Source organism: Hylobates moloch, unplaced genomic scaffold, assembly GCF_009828535.3.
Source record: "Hylobates moloch isolate HMO894 unplaced genomic scaffold, HMol_V3 SCAFFOLD_24, whole genome shotgun sequence".
Classification (NCBI taxonomy): domain Eukaryota; kingdom Metazoa; phylum Chordata; class Mammalia; order Primates; family Hylobatidae; genus Hylobates; species Hylobates moloch.
Genome location: NW_026652299.1, coordinates 25,098,989 through 25,116,746, shown reverse-complemented (window position 1 = coordinate 25,116,746; position 17,758 = coordinate 25,098,989). Strand labels below are relative to the sequence as shown.

General features: G+C 43.7%; 1 protein-coding gene across 4 annotated transcripts in view; it reads right to left on the bottom strand.

Annotated features, from left to right (window-relative positions):
• The window catches only part of CFAP221 (cilia and flagella associated protein 221), a 125,431-nt gene extending 112,413 nt beyond the window's left edge, over positions 1–13,018 (bottom strand). The window contains exons 1-4 of one of the 4 annotated variants that reach the window (XM_058434375.1): positions 12,942–13,018; positions 11,128–11,313; positions 8,215–8,315; positions 7,027–7,146 (exon numbers count right to left, since the gene is read on the bottom strand). In XM_058434375.1, coding sequence (XP_058290358.1) covers positions 7,027–7,146; positions 8,215–8,315; positions 11,128–11,266 — 360 coding nt within the window. In that variant the 5' untranslated portion in view covers positions 11,267–11,313; positions 12,942–13,018. The other 3 variants (XM_058434376.1, XM_058434377.1, XM_032145734.2) reach the window with 3 other exon arrangements.
• Positions 13,019–17,758: the final 4,740 nt, after the last annotated feature.

Genomic DNA, 17,758 nt, shown 5'->3' with positions numbered 1-17,758 from the left:
CAACAGAGCAAGACTCTGTTGCCCAGGCTGGAGTGCAGTGGCGCAATCTTGGCTCACTGCAGCCTCTGCCTCCCGGGTTCAAGTGATTCTCCTGCCTCAGCCTCCTGAGTAGCTGGGATTACAGGTGCATGCCACCAGGCCCGGCTAATTTTTGTATTTTTAGTAGAGACAGACGGGGTTTTACCATGTTGGTCAGGCTGGTCTTGAACTCCTGACCTCATGATCCATCCACCTTGGACTCCCAAAGTGCTGGGATTACAGTTGTGAGCCACCGTGCCTGGCTTCTAGGAGTGCTTTGTGAGCACTGAAGGATCCTAACCCAGCATCTACACTCCAGAGGCAACCACCAGAGTGTTTCAATTATGCCACCTAAGTCCATTCTGGAGAGTCTTCTATAGCAGCAGAAAGGATACTCAGAATCTATGGATTAACTAGAAATATTCCAGGCATTTCCACTCTCAAATAAAAGGGGTATGAGAATCTGGTGAGCGCAAAAGACCAATATCCTTTAGAATGACATTCAAGGGCCCCAGACTCCCTTAGTCCCCCATGCTCTGCACTTTACTGAAGTATTCGGTCAGTCAGTTGTCATATCTGCCACCATCAAAGCCTCCCCGCTAGGAACTACAGCTGGGACTTTGTGAGATTACAAACACAATGATCTTTTTGCCTGCTTGCTAGTAAGTGTTCATATGTGTTGCAGAGTGTCTTCTCAGACCTGTTCGCTGCAGCAGACCACCTGTAGCAAGGTTGCTGAGGAGTGGACCTATGACTCTCACATGCTGTCAGGGTCAGACTCTCAATATCTGCCTGACAATTAGAAATAAGCTCACTGGCTTAGATCAGTTTCCAGCAAGCGACATTATGGGCAGAAGACCAGAACAGAGATCTGTCCTCAAAGCTGCTGGGTTGGCTCCATTTTTCCAGTATTCCTGTATGGTCCCATGGAAGACAGGAACCTAAACTCCCAAGACTGGAGATCCAGCCAGCATCTATGGACAAATAAAGAGACCTGACCTTTCCTCCAACCTGAGTGTGTCAGAGCAAATCCAAATCTACCCACTGCCCATTTGAACATGAAGGGGGCATGCTAGAATTCATGACATAATATCTATATTGCCAAGTGAGTAAAAAATTTGCAATAGGAGGGCCGGGCACAGTGGCTCACACCTGTAATCCCAGCACTTCGGGAGGTCGAGGCAGGTGGATCACCTGAGGTAAGGAGTTTGAGACCAATCTGGCCAACATGGTGAAACCCCATCTCTACTAATAATACAAAAATAGCTGGGCATGGTGGTGGGAGCCTGTAATCCCAGCTACTCGGGAGGCTGAGGCAGGAGAATTGCTTGAACCGGGAGGTGGAGGTTGCAGTGAGCTGAGATCGCGCCATTGCACTCCAGCCTGGGTGACAAGAGCGAAACTCCATCCCAAAAAAAAAAAAAAAGAAAAAAAAATTTAGCAATAAGAAAATACTAGATGATTTTCTTAAAGAATAAAACAACATAGATCCAATTTGTGAAAATAACATACATTATTTGACTATAGTTTCCCATGTCCACCTTTAAAAGATTCTTGAACTGGAATTGTTCATTTGGATCAACAGAGAAATAAGAAACAACAAACTCAAACAAAAGTGTAGATATTTAGTTAATAGGAGCTCAGAAATAGGAAGAAAATGTTCAGCTTCTGCTTAAGATCTGAAGTGAAATGGAGACTAGTGGAGACAGAAGGCCTGGATAGCTGGGTGCAGTGGCTCACGACTGTAATCCCAGCTACTTGGGAGGCAAAGGTGGGAGGATCACTTGAGCCCAGGAGTTTGAGGCAGCAGTGAGCTGTGATCCACATGGCGGATGGCAGAGAAGGCAGTCACCAGACATAGTGATGGTGCGGGCAGGGATATTTCAACCAAATAATGCCTAAGACAATTCCAGGGGACATCGTGCCAATGAGCTTTTTCAATGAACTTAAAACAACAACAAAACATGACACATTATAGCAAAAAATGAACAGCTTATTTTCTACATTTTAGAAAACAAAGTCAACATCCAAAAGACTGACTTCTAAAATAGGAAGATTTTATTAATTTTGCAGTTCTTAATTTTTGGTTGCAAATACTCATTACTTCCCATAATCATCCATGTTCTTTGTGCTATCAAAGATTTGTCTGAGCCCAGGAAGACTGCAGAGGCCATTTTGTGCAATGTCCTTATTTCATGAAGACACAGTGACCTGGTACTGTCCATGCCACAGGGTGAGTGCAAGACCTGGGCCTAGAACCTGGTCTCCAGCGCTGGGCTAGGGCTCTTTCCACTACATCCTACCGTCTCATGGCTCAGTGCATCTCAGTGCCCAGCCTGCATCTGCATTTCCTATCTTTCTTTTTATACTTTATCAGCAGATCAGCTTTATTTTTAGATCGTTATAAATAATATCCCTTCAGGGATAAAATGGCAGTCCTGCCTTTCCATTTATAACTAAAACTGGGGAAAATAATAATCATTCAAAGGAAAAACAAACCTTGGGAAAATGAATAAAGTGCTTAGAAAGTGTATGTTAAATTAATATGAAGAGTTTATTTGAAAACATAACAAAACACAAGTAATCCAGCGTTACCCTTAGGCAAGATAAAATTGCCTAAAATCCTACCCTGTGTTTCAATTTTTGGTCAGTAGACCTCCTAGTCCCTCCAGGATCTCTGTTCCCCTGGGAGCTGACCTTCTGCTGGCCCGGGGGTCCCTGTTTCCTTGGTGCTGTCTCCACAGGGCACCATACTTAATCCAAAGTGAAATTCAGCCCCTTCTAGAGTCTTTCAGAACTGCTTCCCACTCCACAAAAACCCCACAAAAACCATCAACCACATATCAAATAGTCATAAGTTTAACAGCCATTACTCAGGGTTTATAGGAATTTCCCCGAGAGGGCTCACAGCTCTCTTCACTCCCAATCCCATGCTGCTTCAGGCTCCCTTCTGTGTCTCCTCGGGAGAGTCTGTTCTCCTCCTTCTAGAGGGAACGGCAGAACCTGCCCTCCAGTGAAGTCTTGGCTTGGAGTGGGTCCCGACCCTTCAAACACAGCACTTTGGCCTGCAAGTTCAGTGGCACAGCTTCTCAAAGAAGGTTCATACTTAACACGAGGGATCCGGGGACAAATTCAGGCAGCCTTATAAGTTCTTTAAAGCGTTTTATTTTAAAATGCATCTTGGTCATGCATTTGCTCTAAAATTTTGCTCTATATTGCATTTCTCCAAAATGTAAGAGTGAAATTGATGCTCTAGAAAGATGTACTATGTTTATATTGTGGCTTCAATTCTCCCATCCCCACACACTGAGAAGCCAATGGGATTCATGGCCCTGATTTTGAGATGCCAGATCTTCAGGGTCTCTAAGGCTGTAATAGAATAGGTCTCTAATGTAAACTGATGTAAAAACAAATATTATTTGACAAAGCCAGAAGAAACTGTTCATTTATTTAAGATAAGACTTTTTAGGCTAACAATTTTGTTTTGGGCTGGCAACAGCAACACTGGTTGTCTTGAAGGAAAATTGATGGATTATTTACTTAATAATTTCCAGGACCAAATCACTCCACAAAGGTAAAAACAAATTTAAGGGGTCTTGGTTTTGAGAAAACCAGGGACCATTATTTCAAATTTTAAAGTAAACTGAAACACTGATTTCAATATGAATGCAAGCAAAATGTTTCAGATCCTTTAGCCAGATCTGGATTGATCTGAAATGTTAATGAACAATTTATTTGTGGTTTTAAATACACATTCAGTCATTCCATTCTTGGGCAATTTGCATAGCTTGCTGTAGCAAAACCAAGATAAAAGCAGTTGCTGGATTTTCCACCTTGTTTGGCAAGAATTTCAAGGTAATTGCCTTAAGCTTCCGCTTCACTTTGCCGTGGAAACTGGGGGCTGGCTCTCCCAAGATTTCCGAGAATGTTATTAAGATGAAATCACTTTACTTTTATCTATTTCTGTTTGATTTAATGTCTGATCGAAGCAATATGACCACCTAGACTTTACATTGTATTTACTTGGAATTAATGAGCCTCTACCACTCTCCTAATAACCTCACAACTCTTATAATAAAGTGAGTTCCACATCCTTCACTCACAAGTGCTTGTTGGGTGCCTTCTGTATGTCAGGCACTGCACGAGGTTCCGGGGAATCAGCAATATGAAAGTCAGACATGGTCTCCGTTCTGCAGCAGAATGACACTGAGCTGAGGCTTCATATCTTTTTCAATAACTAAACCATACTCCCTTGCTCCCCATAAATTCTCAGTGGGGGTGAAATCACCCACAAGGGAAGGAAGTGAAAATTGATTCTTGGGAGGACAAAGGAATCTTAGACATTGCGATGTCTACAACCTTCCAAAGCTCAATCCTACCTGACAAAATCTTATTCCTTAGTATTTAGTTTCTCTCATTCATGTCTCCCTAGGGGATGCTAATGAAAGAAAAGGTTGAGAACCACATTATCCTCTAAAATTCCACTAAGTTGATCTTCCTCAAATGCATCATAATCCTGCTCAAAAATACTTCCTTAACTTCCTGCTGCTTTCTGAAACACATGCACACTTCTTATGTTGATATTCTTGTCCCAACTCACATGTCCCACCTTCTCCATTACCCGCTCCAAAGCCCTACCATCCAGGCAAACCAGCCTCCAAATACACTGTTTCTTGGCTCAACTCAAGCCCCTGCATGTCTTTCTCTGGGCCCCGAATGCCTTCTCCCCACTTCCTACTTGGCTTTTGGGCTATCCCCAATGGCCTCTCCTCCACATGCCTCTAACACCCTCCTACAGAGGTGAAATGGTGCCTTTTCTCCACAGAACATTTTCTTCGGACTTTCTCATGCCACCTTGCTTGCCTGGTCTCATGTTTGAGTTATTTGGTGGTTTTGAAACACTTTCTGCTACTTGGAAAACTCCTTGATTTTATTTATCTTAGCATTTCCCATAATGCTTCAACAATTTGTTTGGCATGTAATGGGGACTCTCACCAACTGTGTGTGAAATTAAACAGAAGAAAATCCTTAACTCTATTAGAAACAAGGTAACATCAACCAGACAGTACAACTTTGTTAGAGATAACAAAATAATATGCAATTTCTTATTTATTTATTTCTTATTAAAGAAATAAATAGTAAAGTGTACAATAATATGATTAAAATTATGAGGAGGCTAAAATATTTTTAAGTTTAGTAACATTACTGGAATCACTAATATTATACTAAGCAAAAAAAAAAAAAAAAAAAAAAGGCCAGTTTTAAGAAGCTATGTTGTGACCCAAAAGTGTTATGTTGTTAATTTTTTTGGTATAGCAACTTTTTAACTTACCAGTTCATTATTAACTCTAATAGTTGCCATCATTTAAAAAATGTCAATATTTCTTGAAACTACAGGACTCTTAGCAAGCTAGTTATGACTGTAATTCTGAGGAAAGTCTATTTTAAGGAAGGTGAGCCCTCCTCCTCCGAACCCACACAGGTGGAAAATATCCTAGGGCTAGTGACAAAAGTTATAAAACATTTATTATAAAAAAGAATTGTGACTTAATATTCTTAAGGTTGCAATATCCCCCAAATTGATCTACAGACTCAATGCAATTCCCATCAAAATCCCAAAAGTATTCTTGCAGAAATTGAAAAGCTGATCCTAAAATTCATTTGGAATTGCAAGGAACCCAGAATAGCCAACATGGTCTTGAAAAAGAACAAAACTGGAGGACTCGCACTTCCTGATTTCAAAATTTACCACAAGCTACAGTAATTAAGGGTGGTACTTCCATAAGTGTAGGCATACAGATCAATGGAGTGGAACCGGGGGTTCAGAAATAAACTCTTACATTTACAGTAAATTGATTTTCAGCAAGAGGGCCAAGACCATTCAATGGGGGAAAGAATAGTCCTTTCAACAAATAATGGTAGAACATGCAAAAGATTGAAGTTGAACCCCTACCTCACACAATACATAAAAATTAACTCAAAATAAACTACAGGTCTAAATATGAAAGCTAAAACTATAAAACTCTTAGAAGAAAACACAGGAGTAAGTCTTTACGACTTTGTTAGTTGTTTCTTTAATACCCTAAATTTGTGGTATGGCAGCCACAGGAATCTAACAAACCATATAACACAGTAATGCTCCTCCTATGTATATCTCCAAGAGAATGGTAAATATGTCCACAAAAGCAAGCCCATGAATGTTCATAGCAGCATCATTCATGACAGCCCAAATGTGGAAATAACCCAACATCCATCAGCTGATAAGTGGATAAACCAAATGTGATCTATCCACACAATGGAATGCTGTTCAGCCATAAAAGGGGATAAAGTATTGCTACATGCTATGACTTGGATAAGGCTGGAAAACACTATGCTAAGTGAAAGAAGTCAGTCACAAGAGACCAGGTATTGTATGATTGCGTTCATATGAAATGTCCAGGAAGAGGCAAATCTATAGACAGAAACTGGATGAGTGATTGCCTAGGGTGGGAGTGGGATGGCAATAGGGGATGAGGAGTGACTGAAAGTGGGTGTGGGGTTTCTTCTTCAAGTGATAAAAATGTTCTCAACTTAGATTGTGGCAATGGTTGCACAACTCTGAGAATATACTAAAAATTATTGAATTGTATACATATTGTAAATGGGTAAATTTATGGTAATAAATGATCGCTCAATAAAGCAGTAAGAAAAGAAAGAAAGCATAAGGAGCAAGTAATAAAATTTTATCTTAGCCTTTGGCATATATTTCATTTATAAACAATTAGTAATTATGAATCATAATTATTTTAGATCTATCGTACCACAGCATAGACAGCAAACCTTATAACCAGGAACAGTAGGCTTCAAAATGAATCATTAACTTTGGTCTTTGATGCTGTGTTGTAAGAAATGTGACCTTGGAGGTTGATGGGTGAAGTTCCTAATAACAGTTTCAAATCCTAACCCTTTTCCTAAGAGGAAATACTTGGCACCTAACAGGTTCCCCTCCTATCTATTCTCGCTACTCACTTCATTGTATAAGGATTCATGGAAACCGTGTTCTCCTCTGTTCTTTGGGGTCTTCCTGACAGAAATTTCCTTCCCAATAGTTTTACTATTTGTCAGTTTCCTCCAGTGTTTTGCCTCACTCTAAACAATGGAACGTGATAATTAGAACTTTCTTAAAATGATCTACCTTAAGATACGGCTTCTAAGAATGCTGTACATCTAAAAGTAGTCTTGTGGTGGCTGGAGACAGGGCCAGAGGAGGGACATCACACACAAAGGCAGAGTCTCAGAGGGCGCATGTGAAAAGAGCCCACCTCCGCCCCTCCCCAACAACATATGGGGCCAGTTTGGCCTGGATCTAGGGCAGAACTGGGGTAGTTCTGAGAAGTCCTGCCAGGCATGACTAGGGGATCATGGTGAAGTCACTGAGGTTGTTCAGGTCCGTTTATGCACAGGATGCTTAGGTGGGACCCTGAAGTAAGGCAGAGCCCACCCTAGTCAACATCCAGGTCAATGAAGGGGACCCAGGAAGGGCTGGGCCTCAGTGTGGCTCTGTGCTAAACAGCAGTTGCTATAGGCTTTGGCTACTTTGCAGTCCAGCCCTTCAGCTGTCTCTTCAAGAGCCTGTTCAGTGGGGCTGACCCCTGCCTCCCTGGACCTAGACAGATTCTGTCTGGCCAGAGTGACTGATTAGGCATGGACATCTGACCCAAGCAGGTAAAAGGAAGCCCTGGCTGGAGCTTCGTAGGAAAGGGACACCCCTCTTCCTGGTGCTATAGGCCTGGAGCAAGAGTGATCTGGAGAAAGGCAGCCCAGGAGCCAAATTCTGCCTCTGACACTTAGCAGCTCTGTGTCCTTGAATAAATTATTTAACCTTTTGGGATCTCTGTTTCCTCATCTATATATATAATGAGAGGAATAATGCAGCCTCCCTAGAGCACTGCATTATGGCCCCTGGCCCCTATGAGTCACTCAGCAATGACACCTATCTGGAAAGACTGCAAGGGGAGCCTTTGGCAGGAGGAAAGTAACTTGTGCAAGACATTGATGCAACCTTAAAGTTTCTCATCATAGAACTACCTTTCTGGCCCAATTTACTCTTGCACTATGGCTGATTATGCTGTGCTTTAGATAAGTGAATAATATAAATTCAGAACATTTTTGTCACTTCATTATGATGATTAATTATCCCATTTAAAAAGTACCTACCAGAATCTGTTGGTGTTGTTTTTCTACTTGATAGCCTCCAAAATGTATTATGCCAGGTCTTGCCTGTATGACCTTATTATTCACAAGTTTTGCATAAACCTCTATAAAAACAATGTAGATAAGCACATCATGAGACATCAAAGAAAATATTAAATTAAAGTTGATCCTTATTAACATAGCTTTCTTTAATTTAGGGCATTTTAAGCATATGAAAGTTGCAGACATTGGATCCAGCTGTCAACAAGATTAATTATCTGTTCTAAATAAACTGAACTCCTTCTCCCTCTCTATTTTTAAACATCACTTGGGAGATACTGTCATTACAATACAAAGTCAGGTAGATTGTCTGTTACCTAGTAAAAGAATTTGCTCTTCACACATTTTGTACACATCTTTGTCATGAATCACCAGCTCATAAAGAGCACATGGCCTGTCTTTGCTCTGCCCAGCACTGAGATTACTTATTACATAATACCCAGCTCAAAGTATCCAAACACCACACTTAATTTTATTACTATGTATTTAACTTTTATTATCTGATTTCCTCTGATTAGAATTACAATGTGATGTAGAGTAATATTAAAACTTAAAGCTCTGAAAAGTTATCACTCGGAACTGTAAGTCTCAAACTGCTTTTGGTGTCATGTGAATGTTCCTTTTAAACGGCTGAGCTCACGAAAGTGTCCAGGTCTATGAAAAATTTCCCAGCTCTTTATTTAGGCAGCAGCAGACGTGTGGAGAAGGTACTGAGAACCCACTCTATGTAAGTGCTTTGTGCCAGGCAGTGCTATGCATACATTTGTTTATAATCCTCACTGTTTATCATCCAGCCTTTTGAGGTAGGTATTATTTCTACTTTACAGATGAAGGAGGTAAGACTTAACAAGGTTAAGAAACTTGCCCACAGCTGGTAATCAAAAATAAAAGCTAGGCATGGTGGCTTACACCTGTAATCCCAGCATTTTGGCAGGCTGAGACAGGAGGATTGCTTGAGCCCAGGAGTTAGAGACCAGCCTGGGCAACACAGTGAGACCATGTCTCTACAAGGAATTTTAAAATTAGCTGGGTGTGGTAGTGTGCGCTTGTGATCCCAGCTACATAGGAGGTTGAGGTGTAAGGAACACTTGAGCCCAGAAGATCGAGGCTGCAGTGAGCTGTGATTGTACCACTGCTCTCCAGCCTGGACAACAGAACAACACCGTCTCAAAAAATGAAAAACAAACAAACAAAAAAATCAACCCTAGGTCTGTCTGATTCCAACCATTAATCTGCCTTCCTCATGAATGTACTGTCCACCTTCTTATAAATGATAACATTTGACTTTGACTGCATCCAAATCTTATGAGGCACAGACACCCTCACCCCATCCCTTTCTTTGATCATCATAATTCTAGGATACATCTGAAGTGTGTGTGAAACATTTGGTGTTTTTTTCTTCTCATCAGGTGAGCTGTCACTGTCATCCACTTGGGCCAAACTGAACAGGTACAATGGGTTAAGGCTGGTGTGGTAGGGAAACTGATAATCTCTGTAGGTTATTATTTGGTAATTTTTAAGCACTAAAATTACCATATTCTGTAATTTTTAAATTTATTTATTTTTATTTTTATTGATTGATTATCTTTTTTTGAGAGGGAGGGAGTCTCGCTCTGTTGCCCAGACTGGAGTGCAGTGGCGCCATCTTGGCTCACTGCAACCTCTGCCTCCTGGGTTCAAGTGATTCTCCTGCCTTAGCCTCCCAAGTAGCTGAGATTACAGGCGCCTGCCACCACACCCAGCTAATTTTTGTATTTTAGTAGAGTTGGGGTTTCACCATGTTGTTCAGGCTGGTCTCAAACTCCTGACCTCAAATGATCCGACCGCCTTGGCCTCCCAAAATGCTGGGATTATAGGAGTGAGCCACCGCACCTGGCCTATTCTATGATTTTTTTTAATGTTGAAAGATTTTATTTTAGATCCACAAAGTAGATATAAAACTGGCATTTTTCTTCTAATGCCCAGAAATGGTCAATTTTCACTTGACAAGTTCCACAGTGACAAAAGAACCATATCCAAATACAGTATTATGTCCTCACATTTGAGATGGGCTTTGAAAGATGAGTGAAGGGTAACCAAGCATGTTAAGAGCTAGACCCATGGCTCTGGTGGCTGAACACCAGCTCTCCACTTACCAGGTATGCCATGTTGGGGAAATAATGTGGCCTCTTTGAGTTTCACCTTCTCCAAGAGTAAAATATAAATAGATCCTACCTCATGATGTATTGGTATGTGGATTGAATGGGAAAAATGTAGGCAAAATGATTATCCTTTTCCATAATAGCTATAGGATTTCCCAGGCTTTCCAGGCTACAGGATATGTACGTGAAAAGGCAAAAAGGTCTAAAATGCATGTGGTGTGAAGGACAGGAAGGAACCTCATGTAGCCAGAACTAGAAATGAGTGGGGCATGGCGATGGGGATGGTGCTGGGTGGACAGGTTCAGATCAGACAGTGAAGGGGGCCAAGTAAAGGAATTGTGACTTCATTCTGTATGCAAGGGGGACTGTTGGGAGTTTGAGAAGATTAGGGATAAAAGCCAGCCAGGATTTTAGAAAGCAAACTGACAGGAGGAGAATGTGGTGGGGGAGGAGTCCCAGTGGCCCGCTGAACATGAGAAACAAGATAGGGGAGCAGATAGGAAAGACATTAGAAGAAGTGGAAGCAACAGAACTTGATTAATTTACATACCCCACAAAAATCTATCAGTTAAGCAGATGGATCTAAATAGAACTACTGTTCTTAGTAATAAAAATTAATATAAGCCTATAAAATGATATAGATAAATCAGCACTAAAAGTCCCATTATGCTTTCTGGACTTTGGCTCGCCTGGGAAGATGTGAGTTGTAAAGCAAATCTGTCTTCTAGCCACTCACTTGATTCTAGGAGGTGATTAGGTACTTCTTTTCTTTTCTTTGGCTCCTCCACTAGGTTCTTCAAGAGGTGGGGTGATGCATTATTAAAGGGTTCTTTAGCATTCTTTAGTCCTCTGCTGGGGATTTTCACCACTGCCATTTTATCATGAAAAATGAAGTCTTCTTTTTAGAGCCAAAGGTCATGTCCTGGGGAGGAAAGAGCAGCAGTATAATCATCCATGAGAAACCACGCACATTTTTTTCTCTTTCTTTGATAAATGTACCTCGTCTCTGTGTGGTTTACTGTGGTTCATGCCCTCCCTGGCTCTCCTCTCTGCGGGCCACTCCATTCCCACAAATGGCTGTCCCATTAATCTTCTTACATAACCCATCGCAACCCAATGTCATGCCATTGCTCCAAACCCTTCTGTGGTCCTTGATTCTCCCCAGGAGCTTTTCCTGAAACGTACTTCTGAGATGCTTCTTGAGCTCATTGCAGGGGCCCGAGAAGGGAAAAATAAAGGCTCTCAATCAAACAAGTTTGGAAAGTATTGATGTAAACAGTTAAATAAGACTCTTTCAAATAAGACTCTTCTTTCAGAGATTTCTCCAAATGAGTTTCTTAAGAGTATGTGACTATGGAAGCCTTTAACACTTGGAGGCACTGTTTACAGGACACTGGCATTTCAGAGCCACCCTCATCCATCCCTCTGCTAACAGGGTGATGAGGACGGGGTGATGAGGAGGGAGTGATGAGCAGGGGGTGATGAGGAGGGAGTGATGAGCAGGGGGTGATGAGGAGGTGGTGAAACCTACGGCCAGCCAGGTGCCAGACATGGGGGCATTCCAGCTCTGTGGATCTCGGTTCATGTCGAACCCTGTGTCCGACTTGCCTTCCCTTAACACACTCATTTTAAGTTCCACTTTCTTCATGAAGTTCACAGTGATCCCAACACACTTTAACATTCTTTAGCAATCACTGCTTCTATTACTTATTTGGTGTTAATAATTTATAGCCTTGTAACAACATTTTACAAATCTCACATTCCCTTATATATTGCACAACTAAATCTCTTAACTTGGGGCCCTTGTGCAGGCCATGGGGCTGGTCGGTGAAGCCTCTGAAATGGAATGTTAATTAGTGTGGATCTTTATGTGTTTTTTCGGTTTTGTTTTTTCTGGAGAAGAACCATAGCTTCAGACTCCCGAGACGGACAGCATCAAGCGACACGCAGTGAATCTATGGAGGGAGGCGCTTAACAATCACTTTCAGAAAGTTCTCCCTTCCCCTCCCCTCTTTTCCCCTCCCCTCGCACCACCTCTCATAGCATCGCTGAAGGCTGCATGGCCCCCTCCTCACCCGCTTCCCTTCCCTCCAGCCCTTCAACGCCAGCCATAGGATCACCCTGCAGCCCGTCTCCTCCCGGAGCCTCACATCCCGTGCTTCAGGCAGGCCCAGGAGCCAGGCGGTCTCCACGCCGTCCACACGCCGGCTCGCCCACAGCCCCGGTAGGCCTGGCTCCGAGTCTCAACCGCCGCACCCTCGTTCCCTCGCCCCATCCTCTACCGGGCAGGCCCTCTCACCCCGGCCAAGCGCCTCCTCCCTTCCGCGACCTTTCATTCCACTCCTGCTAAGGGTCAGGGTCGCCCCAGGCCCGCGCACCGCTCCCCCCACCATCCTCATGTCACCCTCTGGACCCGACCTCTTCTCGGACCCAAGCCGCGGCCGACTTGCGGCTGGATACCACCCGGGGCTCGGTCGCCTCAGCAGCTAGGCTGCGGCGCCCCAGCGGCCGACCCTGGGCCACCCGGGCCCCAGGTCCCTGGCCGCTCACCCTGGAGGTAGTTCCCAGGCCGGATTCGGCCAGCGCCGGCGCCGGCGCCCGCTTGGAGCGTCGCCATGACGACGCGGACGTGCTCCCAGGGCAGGCGGGCGGGCGCGACCAAACGCCCCAGGGCGGGGGAGCCGGGCTGCTGCGGACCAGGACCGGAGGCGACGGGTGACTCCTGGGAGCTCGGAGCAGTTTGCTGGGCCTGGTCAAGAATAGACAGCGCGACTTATGGCATGGGATACGAACGGATTCCCGAGAGGACATGAGAAAGTTGGAAACACCACACACTGGAACCCTTCGAGAGTGGAGCGCGGGAGAGAAGATGGACGGGGCGGAGCCGCCCGAGCCAGTGGGCGGGGCTTCACCTGACAGGCATCACTCATGATGCCCACTTTCTTGTAGTTTGTTTTACATTTTCTGTTACGGTAAATTTCAAACATACACAAAGGCAGACCCAGCTGCAACGATGATCAAATCCTAGCCAATCCTGTTTCATCCGTATCTTTCCCTGACTCCTTGTATTATTTTGAAGAAAATCCCAGATATTTCATCCATAAATATTTCAAAATATACCTCCAAAAGATAAGGATTCTTAAAAAAACCCACAATACCTTAAAAATTATAATTTATTAACATCTTCAAATTATCTCATGTCATATTTATTTTTAGAGTTTGAATCAGAATTCAAATACAATTTGCAAATTGGAATAGATTGATGTGTATTTTAGGTCTCTTTTCATCAACAGATTCCTTTTTCACCTCTTTTTTAGTTGTTGCAATTTATTCACTGAAGAAACTGTTTCTGTCCTTGATACTGATATTTAGCAGTTGTAAACATGAAACCGCGCCTGCTCCTCTGACTTCCTGCCCTGTCCATTCCACCCTGCTCATCCATGAATATCATTTTTTTTCGAAGGCAGCTCAAACTTCTCTTTTCCCAGGAACTGTCCTTGTCTCACTCCCTCCTTGTATGGCTTTGATGCTTGCTTGATGTTATTTATGGCTTCATGTTGACGAGAGGCTATAGTAAGAGTCCAGTGAGGGTAACCTGTCTTGCCTACGTTGCCACTTGTGCTGGATGCGTATATTCCCTCCCTGCTCTTTCCCAATGGGAAATGTTCATTTTTTCCATCTTCCCATTCTCTAATTCCTCTCTGTCCCCTACCATTATTACTTACTAAAAATCTCCCCATCTTTCAAGGCTAGCTCTAGATAAGGTCTCCTCTCCTCGCCACCCTCCTCCTAACCCACCAGTCCGGAAGGACTCTTTCCCTCCTCTGGGCTTCCATAACCCTTTGTTCCGCCATCTTTATATTGCACCCAACATGATTCATGTCTGTGACTTAAACTGCAGAATTCTTAGGGGAGGGAACTGTACCTTGTCTTAGGATCTCCCAGAGCCCTTGACGACACAGGGTTTTTTTTTGTTTTTTTTTTTTCTTGAGACAGAGTTTTGCTTTTGTTGCCCAGGCTGGAGTGCAATGGCCCAATCTCGGCTCACTGCAACCTCTGCCTCCCGGGTTCAAGCGACTCTCTTGCCTCAGCCTCCGGAGTAGCTGGGATTGGATTATAGGCTCCAGCCACCACGCCCAGCTAATTGTTTGTATTTTTAGTAGAGACGGGGTTTCGCCATGTTGGCCAGGCTGGTCTCAAACTCCTGACCTCAGGTGATCCACCGGCCTCGGCCTCCCAAAGTGCTGGGATTACAGGCGTGAGCCACGGTGCCCGGCCACCTTGACACAGTTCTTTGTCCATATTGATTACTCAGTAACTGTTGGCCAAGGGGGTGAAACAATTCATTTGTTTGTTTTTTTTTTTTTTTTTGAGAAGGAGTCTTGCTCTTTCACCCAGGCTGGAGTGCAGTGGCGCGATCTCGGCTCACTGCAGGCTCCGCCCCCGGGGTTCACGCCATTCTCCTGCCTCAGCCTCCCGCTGGGACTACAGGCGCCCGCCACCTCGCCGGGCTAATGTTTTGTATTTTTTTTAATAGAGACGGGGTTTCACCATGTTAGCCAGGATGGTCTCAATCCCCTGACCTCGTGATCCGCCCGCCTCGGCCTCCCAAAGTGCTGGGATTACAGGCATGAGCCACCGCGCCCGACCCATTTGTTTATAGAGTAGGTTGCTTTAGTTCTTTCTGTTTTGTTGGTACAAAGCTGTAGATTTCAGAACAGGTAGTATGCTTCCCACAGTCCCAGACCTCTCCATCCAGCACAAATCATGAGATATTTGTTTTCATATGCTTCTTTATTTTTAATTTTTTATAGGGGTAGGGGCCTTGCTGTGTTACCAAGGCTTGGTTTGAACTCCTGGCCTCAAGCAATTTTTCTGCCTTAGACTCCATATGCTTTTTAATGGATATTGGGTAACACTTTTTAATTTGTACTTAACTTTTTAAAGAAAAATCACCAAAGCTCCTATTATATATATGGGTAACCCATAGGTCTCTATATAAGCAGTAAACCCGTTTGAATTTTATAGTGTAGTGGACACTGCTGGTTGCCTCCTTCCACTTTCTTTCTAATGGAACCATAGCTTTCCTCAAGTTTCTCCCCAGTTCCCAATTCTAACAGTAGACCCTGATTAATCTAGGCCAGGCCAGGCCAGGTGTGGTGGCTCATGCCTGTAATCCCCAGCACTTTGGGATACTGAGGTGGGAGGATCACTTGAGCCCAGGAGTTTGAGAGGAGGCAGGGCAACATAGTGAAACCTCATCTCTACAAAAAATTTTATAAATTAGCCCAGTGTGGTGGCTCACACCTGTAGTTTCAGCTACACAGGATGCTGAGGTGGGATGATTGCTTGAGCACAGGAGTTGGAGGCCGCAGTGAGCTATGATCATGACACTGCACTGTAGCCTGCGTGACAGAGACCCTGTCTCAAAACAAAACAAAACAATGCAATCCAGGCCAAGTATGGAATTACCAATCCCCTTGCCAACATTGCCCATGATTTAATTAGGGTTGGATATGTAGCCCCATTCTGGCCACAGGGACAGGAAAAGGGTTCTGGGGACTTCTGGGGAAGATTTTCTTTCTCCTAAGAAAGATATACATGGATACAATATCTTTCTTCTTCTTGACTTCTTAGTGTCAGGAAATGATCCTGGAACTGCAGCTGCCATCAGAGGCCATGAGGAGCCCAAGTGTTAAAGAGGTGACAAGGACAGGAGAACAAGGAGACAGAGAGACCCTGCGCCTGGATGATATCATTTCACTTCTATTTGTTTGGGCCTTGCATTCCCTTTTCTCTTTCTTCCAACTGAAAACAACTGACATATAATGACTTCTGGACACTTACTTCTCAAGGTGTAAACTGTGGCCCAGGAGCTTGTTAGGAATGAAGAGTTTTGGGCTATACCAGACTTTGGTTCAGGCTACTGGACCAAAACTTGCATTTTAATAAAATGCCCCAGGAGATTCATAGGCACATTAAAGTTTGAGAATCATTAAACTGATGGAGCCCTACGATTATAGCTATATTAGATAATCAATGATTTAATCCATTTATTTATGTGGTCCACATTTATTTCACTTAGAATTTACAATGAGCGGAACACAAAGGTGTCCCAGCATCTGCCATATGAGTGCAGTAAGACAAGTGTGATCAAAGGCTTGGAAGCTATAAGCTTCAGTAGTACATGGGGAGCCATTAATTTCCTTGCTTAAAACTCCTTGGTGGCTTCATATTGTACAGAAGATAAAGTTCAACATCCTTAATACTCTTTCTCCCCCACCCAAAAGAAACAGGGTCTCGCTTTGTTGCCCAGGCTGGAGTGCAGTGGTGCCATCATAGCTCACTACAGCCTTGAACTCCTGGGCTCAGGTGAGCCTCCCAGAATAGCTAGGACTATAGGTGCATGACACCATGCCTGGCTAATTTTTTTTTAACTTTTTGTACAGACAGGGTCTCACTATGTTGCCCAGGCTGGTCTTGAACTTCTGGACTTAAGTGATCCTGCCTTAGCTTCCTAATATGCTAGGATTATAAGTGCAAGCCACAGTGGCTGGCAAAAAAATCCTTAACAGTCTTTTAGGGCTTTGTAGGACCTGGCTGCTGGCCCCTTGATTCACCTCCTCCTCGCCCTGCTTCATTGTGTTCCCCCACCTCCCCTTTGCCTGGTATAGAGAGTGAAAGCTGGCTGCAAATTATTTGACACTGCTCCCATGAAGAGGTGGGGTCTCTGTCCCCTCCCCTTGAGTCTGGGTGGGTCTATGACTGCTTTAACTGCCCAGTGGGGTCCTACCTGAATTCTTGACACCAGAATTTGTGAGCTATAATAAAATGATGTTGTTTCATGCCTTTGAGTTTTGGGATAGTAGGTTATTCTGTAGCAATAAATAACCAGAAACTTGGCTGATTCCTACGCAGCCTAAGGGTTTCTTCCTCATTGGGGCATTTCCTGGCTTTCTTTCTGTATCAGGTCCTGCACCTTGGTGCTGTCTCCAGTACTGTATTCTTTCCCTTCATAGCTGTTTTAGTCTATTCTGGCTGCTGTAGCAAAACCCCTTAGACTGGGTTCCTTACAAACAACAGAAATGTATTTCTCATGGTTCTGCAGGCTGGGACATCCAAGATCAAGGCACCAGCACATTTAGTGTCTGCTGAGGGACCACTTTCTGGTTCATAGATGGAGACTTCTGGCTGTGTCCTCACATGGTGGAAGGGGTAAACAAGCTCCCTTAGACCTGTTTCATAAGCCCATTTCACTTAGGCCAGTTTCATTCAGCCGATTCACGAGGGCTTCACCTTCATAATCTAACACATTCCAAAAGGCTTAACTTCTGAATACCATCACCTTGTGGGTTAGGTTTCAACAA